The sequence below is a fragment of the Carassius gibelio genome, chromosome A16, assembly GCF_023724105.1.
Source record: "Carassius gibelio isolate Cgi1373 ecotype wild population from Czech Republic chromosome A16, carGib1.2-hapl.c, whole genome shotgun sequence".
NCBI lineage: Eukaryota > Metazoa > Chordata > Actinopteri > Cypriniformes > Cyprinidae > Carassius > Carassius gibelio.
In genome coordinates this window covers 24,301,005-24,319,575 of record NC_068386.1, presented here as the reverse complement: position 1 = coordinate 24,319,575, position 18,571 = coordinate 24,301,005, and the positions used below count along the sequence as shown (strand labels likewise).

Below are 18,571 nucleotides of genomic sequence, written 5' to 3'. Positions count from 1 at the left end.
GCAGGTGTAAATTAAGGACCATTGCTGTATTAACATGAATCAATTAATAACACATGTTGGCTGATAAATAGCAAAAACAGATTTTTTATTTTTATTTTAGATGTATAGCTGTAAACAAATACCTCTGGTGCTGATGGGAATCCACTGACTGGTCATACATTGAACTCATTTTTGTCTTGACCTTTCTTTAAAATTTAGTAAAAATCATAACTCTTTAGTAATTTTGTGTGTTTGACATTGTTTCTTTCTATATGTCTATAATTTTATTTAGTTTTGTCAGTACATCAGTTAAACTAAATTAAGGTTTTTTATTTTCAGTTAAACCTGCAGTTGGTAACTTTTGACGCTCTAGCAGTTAATAAACAGAACTGCTTGCGTCTTGCGGAAGAACATCGTAGCCGGTAGAGCCCGACCGATATGGATTTTTGGGGGCCGGTGCCGATATTAACTCGAAAAGAGCCGATTTATAAGCCGATATTTTGATTTTGAAAATAAACTGGATATTAGACCCATTTCCTATAAACTGCACTTACACAACATTCAGTAGCAAAATATCTGCCTGTTCTATGTATGCGGGCTGTATAAATCATTTTCCAGAAGGGATTTATGTTAAAGAAAGCCTTAGATTACAGTCTCAATGACTAAACAATTGCACATCAAAAGTATATATATTTTTTAATGATAAAAAAACAGTCTGATTTTAAACATTTAACACTTTTACTTTCTTCAAGTTGAAGCTGGTTTTAACAGTCTGTGTGTGTACTGTAAATAAATTATAATACGTATTTGCAGAAGTAGTCCCACACTTTGCTGCTACAGCATTCACCTTTTTCAGCCATCTGTAGGCAGAAAGAGACGGAGAAAGAATAAGCATGCGTATTAATAATATCACCATGTATCATGTCATCATTAGAATTATAATAATAATAAACAGGGATCTCCTACAAAGGCAAAAATGAGAAATATATATATATTTTTATTTGTCAAGCAATAGGTATTACCTACTTATATTTAACAATATTATTTTGACATTTTCCTGTTTTGTCTGTAAAGCTGCTTTGAAACAATATGTAAAAAAGAAAAGAAAAAAAGTGCTTGTTCAGCTCACATTTATTTACATGTCCCCTCTGGTTTAATCATTTCTGACGCACCTACTGTAGTTACTGTAACTACACTATAGTTGCTCTCACAGACACATTCACAACGGACCCGTATATCTTCTCCTTTTCTCTTTGTGCAGTCTGAATCAAAACATTGTCATGCGCTGGCGAACGTAAAGTTAGCCTACCGTTACCGGAAGATTACGGAATCAATTCGAAGTTGAATGGTTAACGTTAGTGCCATGAACACACCGCTGTCAATTTTGAGAAGAACCACCTTCAAACAAGTTAATAGCAAGCATTTAAGGGGCCTGCTAAAAAGGAAGCTATATTAGCGTTAGAGTAACGTAACCAGCCTGAATTCACCAAATTGTTCTCTGGACCTGAGGGTAGCCTCTTCTTCCTTGTTTCTCTCTTAATTCTCATCAGCAGGACTAGCGCTATCGCTAGCTTCTTACAACGGGACAGATACATGTTTGCTGCTGACCGAAAGGAGGAACAACAGACTATGAAAGAGCTCCCGCTAAAAGTTTTTAAAACTCCGCCTACGCCATAGCGCAGCGCAGCGCAGTGCAGCGAAAATCGCATTGTATCTGAAGGGCAACGCTGAACCCAGCGGCAAGCACCGTGCATACCGCGTCCTGTGTGAAAGGACCATTACGCGGTCATTATGTGGGAAACACACCGCAATAGAATAAGTTAAACGCTAACGTTATAGTTTGACCTCTTATTAACGTTCGCGCTCTCCACTGATAAACATGGTATTAGCTTTGTGGCTAATCTAATATAGCAATGCATTAGCGGCTGTAAATGATGTTAAAGAATATTTAGAAGTGATAATGATAGGACTGTTAGCTAGAACTACCACACCGTTTTTATATACAGTGTATGAACTAAATCTACAATCATTTCACATGATGAACGACAGGCTCACCGTCAAAACAGTACATCTCCGTGGCTTGGCTGATCGCTTTCTTCTGTAGTGAATTCCTGGCGCTGATGTCAACTCTGGAGCTGCAGAGCTCCCCCTCTGGTGGGCAAACTATGCAACACATGAGTGAAGCATGAGACTCTGTTTCTCATGTAAACGCCGATGCCGATTTAAATGCAATTAGCTCATATCGTCCGATAATATTGGCCGGCCGATATATCGGTCAGGCTCTAGAAGCCGGAACTACTTTTCTCTGTTTATGTCTATGAAGAATCACAAAGGTACTGGGTTACTCCGCCGCGGTACCCCCGAAGCAATCGAAAATAGTCCGAATATAAACACTTATTATAGGTGCACCCTAGTGATTCAGGACAAGCTAAAAACACGGTTTGGAAAATGGATTCATGGTGTACTCGCTTATTATATACATTTTGGCAGGTTTGGACCAGGCTTTGCTGAGTGGGCAGAACTTGTTAGCATGATGTTTGCTGAATACCAGCTGAAACAGAGGCTCTTTTGTGTGAGGCCAGCGCTGGCTAAGAGCAGACCTCTGTCTGTTTAACACTGTTATCTAGCTCAGGCTTGCTTAAATGTTCTTTTTCTAGCGCATGCCACGTAGACCAGCCTGAACCGAACGAGATGGACAAAGAGCCTCTTGTGCTCTCAGCTCACTTTCCTCACAGAGAGTCTTCTGATTTCACTCCAGCTCTTCAGCTATCTTAAGCTCATCTTAATCTAATGTTCTCTTAAGGTCATAAGGGTCTGCTTGTTTACTAATTAGCTCTCACATTACCATCTGTGTGTGTGTGTGTGTGTGTGTGTGAACTTTCAGAAGCATAGCATTACACTCTTGGTGGGGAGCAGCAAGCATGTAAGAAAAACAAATATTTTCAGTTCTTGTATGAAATTTAGAATAGATTTTCAATGCATTGCATCTCAATATGTTAAACCTTTATTATTCAACATACTATACTGTAAATTTTCAATTTAAATATTTAATACAAAATAATTGGAATTAACAAATGTCCTGTTTAGTTTGTGTTGACACATCAAGTCAGTGACTGTATACAGGAATTGTGCACAAGTAAAAATAAAGTGAACAAAGAAAAATTAGTAGTTAAAAATATTTGTAGTCTTACAAGCTCCATATTTAAAATCCAGTATACTTAAAGCCTTTGATTTTAACATTGCTAGCATTATTAGAGTTAATTAAATGTCCAGTTGTGGTTAGTGTCACGACACAGATGAGCTCTGCACTGATGCTCAGTCTCCTCTTCTTTAGCATTGCCTTCTCTGACACACAAAGTTCTTCTTTTTAATTCAAGTTGATAATGTGCAGTGTAGAATGAACTTGTGTTGTTGCTGGTCTGCAGGCAGCTGTGTGAAGTGCAGCGAGGCGGTGTATGGATGGAGTCAGGCGTGTCAGGCCATGGGCAGTGTGTACCACGACAGCTGCTTCACCTGCAGCGCTTGCAGTAAGTGTCTCATTCATACATCTCACACACGCTCCTCGTTTCACTTGTGTCTCTATGAGCCTTCTTCTTGGTTAATCTTTTATTTCTTTGGAAATACTGAATGTTCTTGATAAATGAAAGAAGATTTGCTCACAGTTTACTTCAGAGTATGGCAGAAATGTTCTGAAAGGTCTTTGATTTGGTCTTTTCCTCTCACTATGGCTGCATTTAATTGATAAAATATTCAGTAAAAACAGTAATATTGTGAAATATTATTAACAGATTAAGAGAAGTGTAATTTGTTTCTGTGATGTGCAGCTGTTTTTTCAGCATCATTCCTCCTGTCTTCAGTGTCACATGATCTTCAGAAATCATAATAATATACTGCTTTGCTGCTCAAGAAACATTTCTGATTATTATCAGTGTTGAAAACAGTTGTGCTGCACAATATTTTTGTGAAAACATTTCAAAAGATGTACTGTATTCTGTTCATACTTGGCAACAGTGTTTAAGTAATGGTTCCGGTTGAATTAAACCATCACAAATCGTATCAGTTAAAGGGTTAGTTCACCCAATAATCAGAATTATGTCATTAATAACTTACCCTCATGTCGTTCCAAACCTGTAAGACCTCTGTTTATCTTCAGAACACAGTTTAAGATATTTTAGATTTAGTCCGAGAGCTCTCAGTACCTCCATTGAAGCTGTGTGTACGGTCTACTGTCCATGTCCAGAAAGGTAAGAAAAACATCATCAAAGTAGTCCATGTGACATCAGAGGGGCAGTTAGGATATTTTGAAGCATCGAAAATACATTTTGGTCCAAAAATAGCAAAAACTATGACTTTATTCAGCATTGTCTTCTCTTCCGTGTCTGTTGTGAGAGAGAGTTCAAAACAAAGCAGTATGATATCCGGTCCGCGAACGAATCATTCGATGTAACCGGATCTTCTTGAACCAGTTCACCAAATCGAACTGAATTGTTTAAAACGGTTCTCGTCTCCAATACACATTAATCCACAAATAACTTAAGCTGTTTCTAATGTGTCTGACACTCCCTCTGAGTTCAAACAAACCAATATCCCGGAGTAATTCATTTACTCAAACAGTACACTGACTGAACTGCTGTGAAGAGAGAACTGAAGATGAACACAGAGCCAGATAATGAACAAAAGACTGACTCGTTCTCAAGTCAAGAACCGATTCTGTCAGACGCGTGTGATTAGAGAACCGAGGAGCTGATGATACTGCACATGTGTGATTCAGCGTGAAGCAGACCGACACACAGAGCATCTGAACCGAACTGATTCTTTTGGTGATTGATTCTGAACTGATTCTGTGCTGGTGTTATGAGCTGAAGGCTTGAATGAAGGGCAATCATCGCCAATGACGTCATTACGTAGAGCGCAAAAGAACCGGTGAACCATTTTCTTCAACCGGTTTATTGAATCGAACTGTCCGAAAGAACTACTGGTGATCCGAAAACCGATGCAACTGGTTCTTGACTAGTGAACGAGTCTAAAACGATTCAGTTTGATTTGGTGTACTGGTTCAAGAAGATACATCGAATGATTCGTTCGCAAACCGGATATCACAAACTGCAGTTTTTTTAAATCCCACAACAGACACGAAAGAGAAGAAAATGCTGAATAAATTCATAGTTTTTGCCATTTTTGGACCAAAATGTATTTTTCGATGCTTCAAAAAATCCTAACCGACCCTCTGATGTCCAGTGTTTGGAATAACGCCATTTAACAGAACAGCGTTAGGTAACGGCGTTATTTGTTCAGTAACAGAGTAATCTAACTAATTACTTTTCCCGTCGTTACAACACCGTTAACATTACTGGATGTAAAATGCGGTGCGTTACTATGCATTGATTTATCCGAACGCACCCCTGGCTCACACAGCGAGTAAGGAGGTGGGTTAATAATGAGATAAGCGATTATGATTGGCTAAGGCAGAGTCATATATTTCATGGTAGCCAATCAGAGCCAGTGTTTTTACGCCAGCAGTGCCAAACACACACACACGCACGAACGCAACAGCTAAAGAGAGATTAGCAGCAGAAATGGCGAGTTAGGAGCAATCCGATGTAAAGTTGCCATTTTCAAGGTGGAGATGTAAGCACTACTTCAAATTCATTGCGGTCAAAGGCAAGAACGTTCATGTAATGTGTGAAACGCATCTACAAAGCTAGTGGCCAAAAACACTTTTCTTACAAAGATAATACTTGAAGTGCAGGATAAAACTCTTGCTGTCTATTGACGTGCAATAATGATGGTGAGTTATTAATGGCATAATTTTGATTATTGGGTGAACTATCCCTTTAAGGTATGATCTATTATCTCTCGTGTCTATTCATAATGTACACTCACTTTGTTTCAGCTGTTATGAAGGAATTATTTGTCCATGTTTCTTGCTAGTATGTATGTGCACAGATTTATGTTTGACGCTCATATTTGAGGAAGCAGTAGGTCTGGTTTGTGTTGGATGTCAGGCTTCATCTCAGTTTGTCTGTGTTTTGTGATTGATTGTGTGTTTAGCTTGTGGTTCGGCCGTATATGTGTGTGTTCAGAGCATACAGGCTGACAGGAAACAGCATCGGCTCTGAGTAAGCTAAACTAATCAGAGCTCATGCACTGCGGTGAAGTTCAGATAAACCTTCATTCCATGCTTTCATCCAGTCTCGTTTCCTCACACTTTATTTAGCTCTGCTCGGGCCCCTGGGACTGGCAGCTATTTGAAGGAAAATGAGCATTCCTGAGTTTCTCCTGTGCATGACTGGCTCTGACTCACAGCGTCGCTCTCCACAACAGCTCTTTAGTTCTCTGTGTGTGTCCGGAGTCTTGTTATGAGCGCAGTTAACATGTCTGCGTGTACCTCCACCTGTACACAGATTACAAGACTGAAGCTAGTGAGAATGCACAGTGCACTGATGGGTGGATGAGCAGATGGAGCAATGTCTGATGTGTCTGGGTCAGCCGGAGCCAGAGAGGGGACGAGAGAAACAGGTGTTTGATCTCTTAGTTCAGAGCACAGTACGTAAATGAAGACATGAATTAGGGCTGGGATAAATGATTATTTTTTAAACGATTAATCTAACGATTCATTTTTTCAGACCGATTTCGATTATCTCCCCATTAATTGACTACTAACAATTTATACATGTTGATTTACATATCTGAATGAAAAACATTAATTTGTTAATATTGCAATATATGTTTATTGCTCTTAAAATTACAAAATAAAAGACTGACTAAGAATGCATTACTTTGCACTTGTATAGAGATAGCATTCAATAAAACCTTCAAGCCTTGAAAACGCATAGCTTACTGAAACAAGCTTACTGAACACATAGGGCCTAGCTTACTGAAAAAATGTTCTTCTTTCAGATGAAAATAACAACAACTTGATTCAACTACTAGCATTCAATAAAAAAGGTCACCCAAAATACTTGTTTAGAGCAATTGAAAGAATACAGTAACCAATGTAGGGCTTTAAGCTAATACAGAGAGTGCTTTTCCAAAAAAAATAAAAAATTAACAGTGGGAGCCAGCAACCTGTCATGGAGAAAAAAAAAATCTCAGAATGCTCCACGTGAAACTTTGGCGTTCCGCCCTTCTTCTATCGTGTCTAATGATTTTGATTAATATGCACAAGGGAGAGAGAGAGCAAGAAGCGCTCGTGTTGTTTGAAGACTGTGAGTGCGCGCGCACAGCCGGGGCTCTCTCTCATATGCACTCTGTCATTCTACATCACTCACCGATTAAATAAGGCTTTGACAGCCGCCAAAAAAAAAGATCAATGCATAAAACCCCCTGGATTGGTTATATAACGTTGGACAGAATGTTGATCCGGCCATTGCGTATATTCAGCGCACATAAGGTAAACATTTTGCAAAAGTTTTTTAGAGAAATAAAAACAGGTCGACGAATCGATGCGCATATTTTGCATCGATGTATTTTTTGCGTCGACGTCATCGATGACCTCGATGCCTTATCCCAGCCCTAACACGAGTGCATTGCAAGTTCACAGTCCCACTGTACATTCTTATCAATAGAGTAACATAAAAGGAGTTCACTTCAAATGTTACTCATTTTTTCACACATTCATTTTTTTCCATTTTCAATTTCCTCGATTCTGTTTTGAATGATTACTTGCAATTCTACACGTGTTGCCATTCGATATTGCGATATATTGTGATTTTTGGTTAGTTTTTTTAACACTCGACTCGGGGTGGGAATCTTTAGTGACCTCACGATAATGCAATGCAATGACAAAATTATGATCAATGCATTTTTTATAGATTTTTTTTTTTCCGACTGTGTGATTTCCTGGTACATAAAAAAACCAAGTATTTGTAATAACTACAAAAATCAAATTATCAGTTTTATATCAAATTTATTTATGCATTTTTTACTTTTTAAAATACAAATGACAAATTAATAGTAATACAAAACAGTTGTTAGAAATGTAACTAAATAAAAAAAACTTTAAAAATTACAAGGAAATATAAAGTAATAGAGGGGAAAGAAACGCATTACCAGTGATTAAAAAAATATCTGAAAGTTTACGGACAGTCACAGTTATGGGTTTTTATTCTTTTTCTCCGCATTATTGCTGTTTGATTATTCCTGATGACATCATAAACAGCGATAGCTTTAATAGGCTGCATTCACACTAATGCACAGATCTGTTTCGACATCAGATGTTCTGTCCTGTCCTAAAGAATTAACTGACTGTGTTTACATCGAGTTATGTGCAGCCACGAGTGCGCTTCAGAACAAACACACGCAAAGCACACATGAGCATCTCTCAGTACATGAGTTTTGTGTATCCAATGTGTACTCCGTTCCAAACAGCATAAGCAATGCCTTCGTCGAGCGTATCTAAAATAAAACACTGAAGAAAGCACACACTGTCAAGCAATGTGCATGTTTCTCACGGACATATCCTGAGCAGTGAAGCTCTGAATCATTGAACAGAGAATCACAGTCCATCCAAGAATCTTGTTTTCACCCTTAAGGTGAAAAGGTAGCACCAGGTTAAAATTGCATCGTGCAGAGAAAAAAATAAATAAACATATGTCTCACTGGAGAATAATAAAAAAAAATAATGTAAAAAACCATTATAAAACAAAAAGTTTACAAACATTATAAATTGTGTATTTTAATTCCCCTCACTCTTCAACAAATCATTTAAATGTAATTATATTCAGAACAGAACCAGGATGAAATCTGTAAGTTTACAACAAACATAAATTAAAGAAGCATTCATTTATTACAAACGCCAAGCTTAAACAAATGTATTTAAAGCAAAGAAATGTGCAGTACAAATTAACTTGGCTCACGTTCCTCTCTTTTGGGACAAATTTAAATGTGTGCACTTTGCTTGACTTCACTTTGCAACTTATGTTCCAGAAAATACAGTAAATGTGCACCAAAACGGCTAAACGTTGGGCTGTAGTTTGGTCATGGTTTTTGTTCATTTTAACCATCAGACATTGTAGACACTGTGTAAAGGACTACGGTGTTCTACTGTAGTTTTAATAATAATGCAATATCATTTGTTTTGAATAACAGTTAAGTTTTGATGGTGGGGATTGAGCTGAATCAATACTCAAACTGATCTCTCAGTAATATCCACAGCAGAAATCATGCTGTGTTTAGATCAGAAGGCTTCGTCCAGCAGAGAGACGTTCTTAGAAAAAGCATCATAGACTACACAAATGGCCCATATAAGGGAAAATCTGAAGGAAAACATTGCAAAGCCCCCATAACACTTAAAACCTCAACCGGCCAAGAAGAAATGCTTTGATTTTGGTCTTTTTTTGGACACACTTCATGGACTTCATGCACCAACTGGTGCGAGGGAAAGACGTGCTCTTAAAGTATGTTACGTTTCAGACTCCCCTCTGTGTACATCAGATGAGTCTCTGGATGTCATTCATTACTGAACACGAGCTCACAGACAGAAACACAAAAGTTACTGACGTTTTACCACTCTCAAATTCTTCATGGCTTCTCTGTGAAGTCCCGGTGTTTGGCTGAGATGCCAGCATGGTTTGTGTGAAAGGACAGAGGATCATTGTTCTGGAGCTGTGAGGAGGGCAGCTTTCTTCATGACCCAGTCCACATGCACACAGTATCAGACCCACCAGGGATTGACTAACATTTGAGTGCTGTACATAGGTTTTTCTGCTGAAAATGGATGGTATGGTGGCTTGGTAATCCTGTATCAATGTATTTATAGATACAGTGGCTCTGAAGAGATGTCAGTGCATTGATAACAAAATAACAAAGCAATGGCATGTGCACACAAATGCTGCTAGACCTTTTCTCAGAAACACCTTGACTTTTCTGAGCAATAAGTCAAATGTGTTGGTCCTAAAAGGTTCGTTGCCTCAAAAGTGGAAATTCTGTCATCTTTTACTCAATCTTTTGTCATTCCAAACCTACATGACACTTTTTTTATGTAGTATTTTTAAGGAAAACGTCTTTAAAAGCACCTTTTCGTTTGAACTGAATTTGGATGGAATGTTTTAAAGAATGTGATTACACTATTTCTCAGGAGTTAATTTGCTTGAAGTACACATGTGGGATGTACACAGACTGAATTACGTGATAAATCTGAAAGGCTGAATTCCAATTAAATTCCCGTCTGCATTGCTAACATTTGGTGAACATCATTGAGATGCTTGTAGCTAAAGCTCTCGAGGTTCAAAATGATCCATACGCTTCACTTTCAGTAAAATATGTCCATTTGTTAGCCTGGTGTCCTCCTGTGAGGAAGACACGTGGGATGAGATCCATTCATCTCTCATCATCTTTATTTTCCTTCAGAGGAGACAGAATGGAGCGTTTCTTAGAAATCCTGCACTCGTGTCTCTGCAGAATACAGCTGAAGTTAAACTGCAGAATAAAGTTAACCTCCATTCACAGAGCAGTTTCTCTGTACAGTCATAAATCTGTCATCACATTCCTCTCCTTTCCCAAAAGTACTCATTCATTAGATGCCATCGGTCCAAAAATCTTGGCTTGATTAACTTAATTGTTGGTCTTGGGGAAAAAGAAAACATTCCTGAAAAAAATATGTACAAGTAGCAGCACGACTGTTCTCAAAATTGATTATAATCAGAAATGATTCTTGAGCATCAAATCAGCATGGCCATCACAGGAGGAAAATAGTTTTTAAAGACCTCTTTTTTTTCTCTCTGGTATTTTGAATATAAAAAGGTAAATTATGTGTAATTTCATCAGTCAACACCATCGCCGAGTATTTTCTCCTTAAACCTGCAGTGACCCAAACACAGTCTCAGAAATGTGGTTTGAAAACACAAACATGAAACCAATCCCGTCAACTAGCTTTTAATATCATTAGCAGTGCCTTTCTACCAAAGGATATCTGATTTGTAGAAGGTTGATCCCTGATATGATGAATGGGAACGTAGTTTGTGTAATATTAGCACATTATTAGCTGTTGATAATGTAGACAAGCCAAAAGCTGATGGTGTTATTTATTATTACATGTCTGATGTTGTAGAGAGCGGTACATGAAATGCATTTCCATTCTGACACACTGAATTGTAGATGACCTGGTTTAGCTCTTCCTCACCCTTGCGTGTTAAAAAGTCAGAATTGAAGATATGAAACCGCAATTCTGAGAAAAAAAATCAGAATTGTGAGATAAAAAGTCGCAATCACATGTTTTATTATTATTTTTTTTATTCAGTGGCAGAAACAGGCTTCCATATTTTTCCACATTTTACGACATAAATTATTTCCCTTTACAAAAACGTTTAAATATGTCATTGATTATCAAGGATGAGATTTAAAGGATATAATTAGTGACTAATAATGGAAATATTTCACAATTATCTGTTTTTAAATAAATGCAGTCTTGGTGAGCAGAAGAGACTTCTTACTAAGTAAACGCTCCTGTTGCTCTGGGACGTGTGTTAGTCTGGACGACAACAGCATGAAGGCTTTCATTGAGCTTTGGCTCATAAGGGTTAACTACATCGACCTGAACCCCCACTGCAGAAAATGTGTGGAATGTTCCCCTTTCCTGTGGGACGGGGTCTGTCTGAATGGGGAGGGTTTGTCTGTCTGTCTGTTGAGGTAAAAAGCCAGAAACAGTCCGGATTGGGACAGGAAGTCCTCACCATGGGCATTTGAAAACAGCAGCGAGTGTCTGAACTGCTCATTTTTCAAAGTGCTGACACTTTCTTAATCTGTTCAGTGGATTCAATAAACCTTTAGGGTTTAGTCCCCGGATTTATTCTCCATCTTGTAAACGTGTATCAGATTCAGCTTTAACATTGTTAGGTATTTCTCCGAGGTCTTAGCTGAAGGTTTAAGTGAGAACAGAGATCAGTTAAGATGTGTTTATATCTGCAGTCTTCTGTGATCATGCTCAAGCCGAAAGCATGTGAGGTCATGCCATACACTTTTATTGGGGAAAGGTAATAAACACAAGATACTATCAACACCTCATTAGCAGGGTTATTAAAGTTAACTCAAACTAGTTTACCTTAAACCATAAAAACACATTGGTTACTTGAAATAAAATAAACATTAACTGAAATAAAATATAAAAAAAACTTTGAACCATTTAGTTTAACTTGATGTGCTAAAATAAAACTGGAGAAAAAAAAAAAAAAAAAAAAAAAAAATATATATATATATATATATATATATATATAGAGAGAGAGAGAGAGAGAGAGAGAGAGAGAGAGACATTTAAAAAAACAATAACTAGTAAACACAATAAAATTACTAATATAAAAATAAAAAACTATGTATATATATAAACTAGAAATATTAATTGACATATTTATCAGTGTCTAATGTCGCTGGATTGATGGTAAATGTCTTTGTTGTGTGTTTTCTGCAGGTCGAAAGCTCCGAGGGAAAGCCTTTTACTACGTTTGTGGGAAAGTGTTTTGTGAAGAGGACTTTCTGGTATGCTCTCTTCCCCTCTTCTTTTTTATGGGGTTTTAATGTCTCAAAAATTTCTTGAGACGTGTCATACAGTCATAGCTCATAGTTATGTCAGAAGAATTTGTCAAATCATCTAAAGCAGTGGTTCCCAACCTTTTTTAAGCTCGCGGCCCACACAACCAAACACACATGTTTGCGCGGCCCACTGCAAAACAAAGAACTGACCCCACTATTGTTGGGTTAATAACTTATTACTCAGAAGCTTGTTAACTGTCTTTATTGAATAAACTGGCAATAAACAGAAAATAACTTGTGCTGGCACGGCTTGACACAACTGCTGTTGTTCTGTAGCATATGCAGCAAAAATATCTACGATAAATTGGTTGATTATCCAATCAGCGAGCTCGAATAGTGGAAGCATAGTTATATGTGAAATAATGTTATTATGTTATGACTTAGACATTTTTACATATATGAACATTATACATTATTTTAATAGTAATTGTGTAGAGAGGTGCTTAGGTTTACCACATTCATGTATTGTATTGTGTAGCTGTTTGAAATAAAATTACTGCTCCATTTTCCTTAGACAAGCCAAAAATAAAATGGTGCATAAATAGCTTAAAAGAAATGAACTCAAATGGTGCTTCAAATGAGCATTCCAGACAAGATAAATGATTATATCTGAGCTGTTAATGTTGCGTGGGTTAGAGAAAATGAAGTAAAAAAGGTAATGAGAGTCAACTGAAAAGCTCACGTCTGTCCTCGCTCTTGTCTTTGATAGTACTCTGGGTTCCAGCAGTCTGCCGACAAATGCAACGTCTGTGGACATTTAATCATGGACATGGTGAGTCACAATATCACACTACAGCGCTTGAAGGAATCGGATGCTTTCATCTGTAACACTATTATACAGTGCCTCCTTTAAAGGGTTAGTTCAGCCAAAAATGAAAATTAGCCCATAAATTACTCTTAGGTGTATATGAATGCCTTCTTTCAGACGAATCCAGTCAGAGTTATATTAAAAATAGTCTTTGATCTTTCAAGCTGTTTAACGGCACTCAGTGGGTCCATGCATCAGTCCAAAAGATGTGACATCAAAAGCACCCATTCATTAAAAATGGTCTCTCTCAGCTCCGGGGGGTTAACAAAGGCCATAAAGTCATATACACCCAGGATGCCTTGAGGTTGAGAGATTTATGGCCTAACTTTCATCTTTGGGTGAACTAACCCGTTAACATAAATGTTGCTAGATGTTCAGTAATAGTCCCACCTTATATTAGGTGTTTTAAACTACTACGCACTTGCATCAAAAAATTTATTGTTAGGTACAATGTAAGTTCAGGGACTGGTTTTGATAGATATATACGTTTTACTTATTTTTAATTTAAGTTGATTTACTTAACTGAAACTAAAATTAAAATGTAAATTAATAAAAACTATATAGAAAATTGAATGAAGAATATTTTCAACAAGTGAACGAGGCAACCTTTCTGATGTTTTTGTTTTTAAGTACTAAAATAACTAAAACTAATTAATAAAATTATACTATAGACATATTATTAAAAAATATATAAAAAAAATAACAAAAAATTCACAAAATTACTCAAACTTGAACTAAAATTAAAGTGAAAACACAAAATATTAAAATAAAATTTAAATCAAAATATTAACAAAAACAAAAATAGTAAATACTAAAATATCACTGGTGCACAGTAAGTTCAATAATCAAATTATGAATTTATGTTAGTACATGGTACCCTTAAAATAAAGTGCCTCCATTGTAACTTACATCTAAGATTTATTCTCTTCTAACAGAGGCTCTTTGTCATGATAGAAGCATTGCACACACAAAGTGTGTATCTGTTGGTTGTGTTTGTCAGCATGTGAGCGTGGTGTTCCTCCTCAGATCCTGCAGGCGCTGGGAAAGTCTTATCACCCAGGCTGCTTCCGCTGCACCATCTGTAACGAGAGTCTGGATGGAGTGCCTTTCACTGTGGACACGGAGAACAAGATCTACTGCGTGAAGGACTATCACAGGTGAGTTTGTGAGGAGCTGCTGGTCCATGGCCAATCACAACTCTTCATTATACGTTTAAGTGTGTTTATTCATCGACTGTTCGATCAGACCGCTTTTTATGTCCATAAGACATATTACATTCATAAGACTACACTGGCTGTGTCGTGTGTTTTTTTATGTGCAGACCACAAGCATAACTCTACAAAAAGAAGTGTTTTCCTGCTATTATTTTTGCCATATATTGTATTTTTGCACAAATGGTTTGTTTTGCTGTCACTGGAGATTTTGCAGTGGCCTTGTGTGTTTTCAGTCATCTAAACTGCCTATTGTGAATATCAAAGTGTATTTGGTGTAACAGAAAATGTTGACATGCTTTAATGTTCAAAAACCACATTATTTTTCAAATGCTGTACATTATTGTGGATCCTCTATACCCCGTCTCTCTCAAACACATAGTTTTCTGAAGTCCCTCCTTCAGACAAGAGCAGTCTGCTCTGATTGGCCAGCTGACCCAGTGTATTGTGATTTGGCCGATCACCACAAACACTCGTCAGAAATGTAACGCCCTTTCCATAATCCCGAGCTTCACCTTAGTGTGAACATTTGGGCAGCATTATACTAATCCTGCCACATTGTGATGTAGACATGTAGGGGCATATTTAAATGAGCTGTTTCAGGGGGCGTGGCAGAGTCTTAACTTTGATCAAGAATATCTCTTCGGATCTGAGACTTAAGTCTTTGCAGCTTTACAGATCTTCTTCATGCACCAATAGTTTGTAACACTCCAAAGAGAAAGGAAATTTAAATCACATCACACGAACCCTTTAACCTTCACTTTTAGATACAGTATCGTCATATTTTTGTAATAACTTTAAAAGTGAACACAAACTACACAGTCAAGCAAGAGTCAGCTGTGTACTGAAGGTGGAGAAAAGTAACTGAATGATTGAACTTTGTTCTCAGGATGAGCAAATATTCAATCTGTTGTTACTTTATATCAAGGGTTTCTTTGTAGCCAAGACTTGACCTTTTTTTGTGCCTGTTGAAGTTGTCTGATAAATCTACCATGAGAAATACTGGTTCAAGTATAAAGTGTGACAACTACCCAGCAACTCCCCTATTTATTAAGTTTATGTAATGATGGCTTTTCCTTATTTTAAACCTGCTTTTGATTCAAGAACTTTAAATTGACCAAAACTGCAAAAAGGGTCGACCATATACACTAGGGCTGTCAAAATAGCTGAAAAACTACATTTCAATTTTGTACTTCTCAATTGCATTATCAAATATCTAATTATATTCTAATTTAAAATGCATAATTTCGGTGAGGGTGAAGAAAAGCTTTTGGCTTCTCTCCTGATGCCACAAGAGGGCGCATCGAGCAAAATATTACTAATGCACGTTTATTCAAAGCAGAATAAGAAAAGTGCATCATATTTAAAATTGTAATGTATGTACTATTGGGTATCAGCATTCTGTGATAAGCCTGCCCTCTAGTGGTGACTCATAAAAGTGACGTATTGAAGTTAACAGTTCAGAGTAAAAAACAATGTGAGTTAACACGACTCGATTGTCTGCTGTGTGTATCATTCATTCTGCCAACATACACAACAAAATTGGCGACGAGGATGGGATCAACAACTACAGATGCGTCAACAAGACTTTAATGGACATGTAACAGGAAGAGATTGTGAAAAGACAGCGTGAGTCACATGAAAGAAAGAGAAGCCAATTAAAGTGTAAAGCTAAACTGCAAACGAGCAAAAATGTCAATGATTGGAACAATCACCGCTTTTGATAGTAATGCTGAAGATTGGGGAACTTATGTGGAAAGAGTGGAATTATACTGTGAGGCTAATGATGTTGCAGATGATAAGAAGGTGGCTGTTTTGCTGAGCGTGATGGGAGCAAAGACGTATGGACTGCTCCGTAGTTTGTTAACCCCTGAAAAGCCAGCGGATAAAACATTTCAGCAAATAGTGGACATTCTAAATGAACATTTAAACCCCAAACCCCTATTAATTGCGGAAAGATTCAGATTCCATAAGCGTAACCAAGCAAAAGGAGAAAGCATTCCTGAATATATAGCTGAGCTACGCCGATTGTCAGAACATTGTCAATTTGGAGCTGGACTGGCAGATGCATTAAGAGACAGGCTTGTGTGTGGAATGCACAATGAAAGCACACAAAAAAGACTGTTGACAGAAAAAGACTTGACACTCGATCGTGCACTGAACATAGCAATATCCATGGAGACTGCAGCAAAAGATGCATTGGAATTGCAACAAAAAACAATGGAATGTGCAACAAATAAGCTGTCACTGAAATTGGAAAGAAAACAGAAATGTTATCGCTGCGGAAAAATGTCTCATGATGCGAATGACTGCTGGTTCAAAGATAAAGAGTGCAGAAAATGCCATAAAAATGGGCACATCGAACGTGTATGCAAAATGGGCAGACAGAGGATACAAAAAGACAGAACACACAAAGTGAAACGTAAATCCGCCACTGTACATCAAGTTACTGAAAATGAAACAAACACAAGTTCAGGTACAGATGATCTTTCATGTTTGGAACTGTACAGTATTAAGGAGACTGATCGAAGAGTTATTTGGCTTACACCAGAAGTGTCAGGAGTCAAACTAAAAATGGAGTTAGACACTGGATCGGCCTTATCAGTCATCTCAGCAGCTGATTACCAGCGACTGTTCTCAAAAATACCACTGCAAAGCACATCAGTGATATTAAAGACCTATACTGGTGAAAAAGTGTCTCCGAAAGGGAAATTACCAGTAATTGTGAAGTACAAAGAAAATCAGCAGCAACTGAACTTGTATGTGTTGGAAAATGGAGGGCCTGCATTGTTTGGACGTGAGTGGCTGAGGAAAATACCTGTGGACTGGCACACAATAAAAAACCTGGATGTGTCCCAGCAAGTCAATAACAAAGAGACACAAAAGACCCTAGTGCAAATTTTAGAAAATGCAGAACCTGTGTTTCAGAAAGGAATAGGAACACTTAAGGGAATAAAAGCAAATCTGGAGTTGGAAGAAAACACTTCTCCAAAATTCTTTAAAGCTCGCCCAGTCCCGTACGCAATTCGTCCCAAGGTGGAGGCAGAGCTGGAAAATTTGGAAAAAATGGGAATTCTGACAAGGGTTGAATGGAGCGAATGGGCAACACCCATAGTCCCAGTGATCAAAAAAGGGAAAGCAGGAGATGTGCGTATTTGCGGGGATTTTAAAGTGACCATTAATCCAGCGCTTCATGCAGTACAGTATCCCCTGCCACGCATTGAAGACATTTTTGCATCCTTGTCTGGTGGAGAACACTTCTCAAAAATTGACCTAGCCCAAGCTTACCTCCAAATGGAGATGGATGAGAAATCCAAGAAATTCTTGACCATCAACACACATAAAGGGCTCTATCAGTACAACCGTCTTGTTTTTGGAATTGCCTCAGCCCCTGCTTTGTGGCAGAGAGCGATGGACCAGGTGTTGCAGGGTATCCCGGGAACGCAGTGTTACCTGGATGATATCATTGTAACGGGGAAGGATGATTCAGATCACCTCCAAAACTTGCAACGGGTGCTGATGAGATTGTGTGAGTATGGACTAAGAGCCAACAAAGAAAAATGTGAGTTCTTTAAGTCTCAGATTTCTTACTGTGGTCATGTGATAGACAAAGATGGTCTACACAAGTCACAAGACAAAATTGAAGCTGTGCTAAAGGCGCCACACCCACAAAATGTGTCTCAACTGCGATCATATCTCGGACTTGTGAACTATTACCACAAATTTCTTCCAAACCTCTCCACTGTACTACATCCTTTGAATGCATTGTTGCAAACAAAGACACAGTGGAAATGGTCGGACAGCTGTGAACAAGCTTTCCAAGAGACCAAAAGGCTCATAACTTCTGATGTAGTGCTGACACACTTCAACCCATCTATGCCTATCAGACTGGCGTGCGATGCATCACCATATGGAATTGGCGCAGTGCTGTCACACAAGTTTCCAGATGGCACTGAAAAACCGATAGCCTTCGCATCTAGATCACTAACGACAGCAGAACGTAACTATGCACAAATAGACCGTGAAGCACTTAGTCTCGTGTGGGGTG

The 18,571-nt window shown here is 38.0% G+C and overlaps 1 protein-coding gene across 4 annotated transcripts in view; it reads left to right on the top strand.

The window, feature by feature from the left end:
* The window catches only part of LOC128030885 (LIM domain-containing protein 1-like), a 34,050-nt gene that overhangs the window by 6,134 nt on the left and 9,345 nt on the right, over window positions 1-18,571 (top strand). For all 4 annotated transcript variants that reach the window (XM_052618959.1, XM_052618957.1, XM_052618955.1 and 1 more), the window contains exons 3-6: window positions 3,405-3,506; window positions 12,383-12,450; window positions 13,214-13,276; window positions 14,339-14,469. In XM_052618959.1, the coding sequence (XP_052474919.1) occupies window positions 3,405-3,506; window positions 12,383-12,450; window positions 13,214-13,276; window positions 14,339-14,469 (364 nt within the window). The remainder of the gene's footprint in view (window positions 1-3,404; window positions 3,507-12,382; window positions 12,451-13,213; window positions 13,277-14,338; window positions 14,470-18,571) is intronic.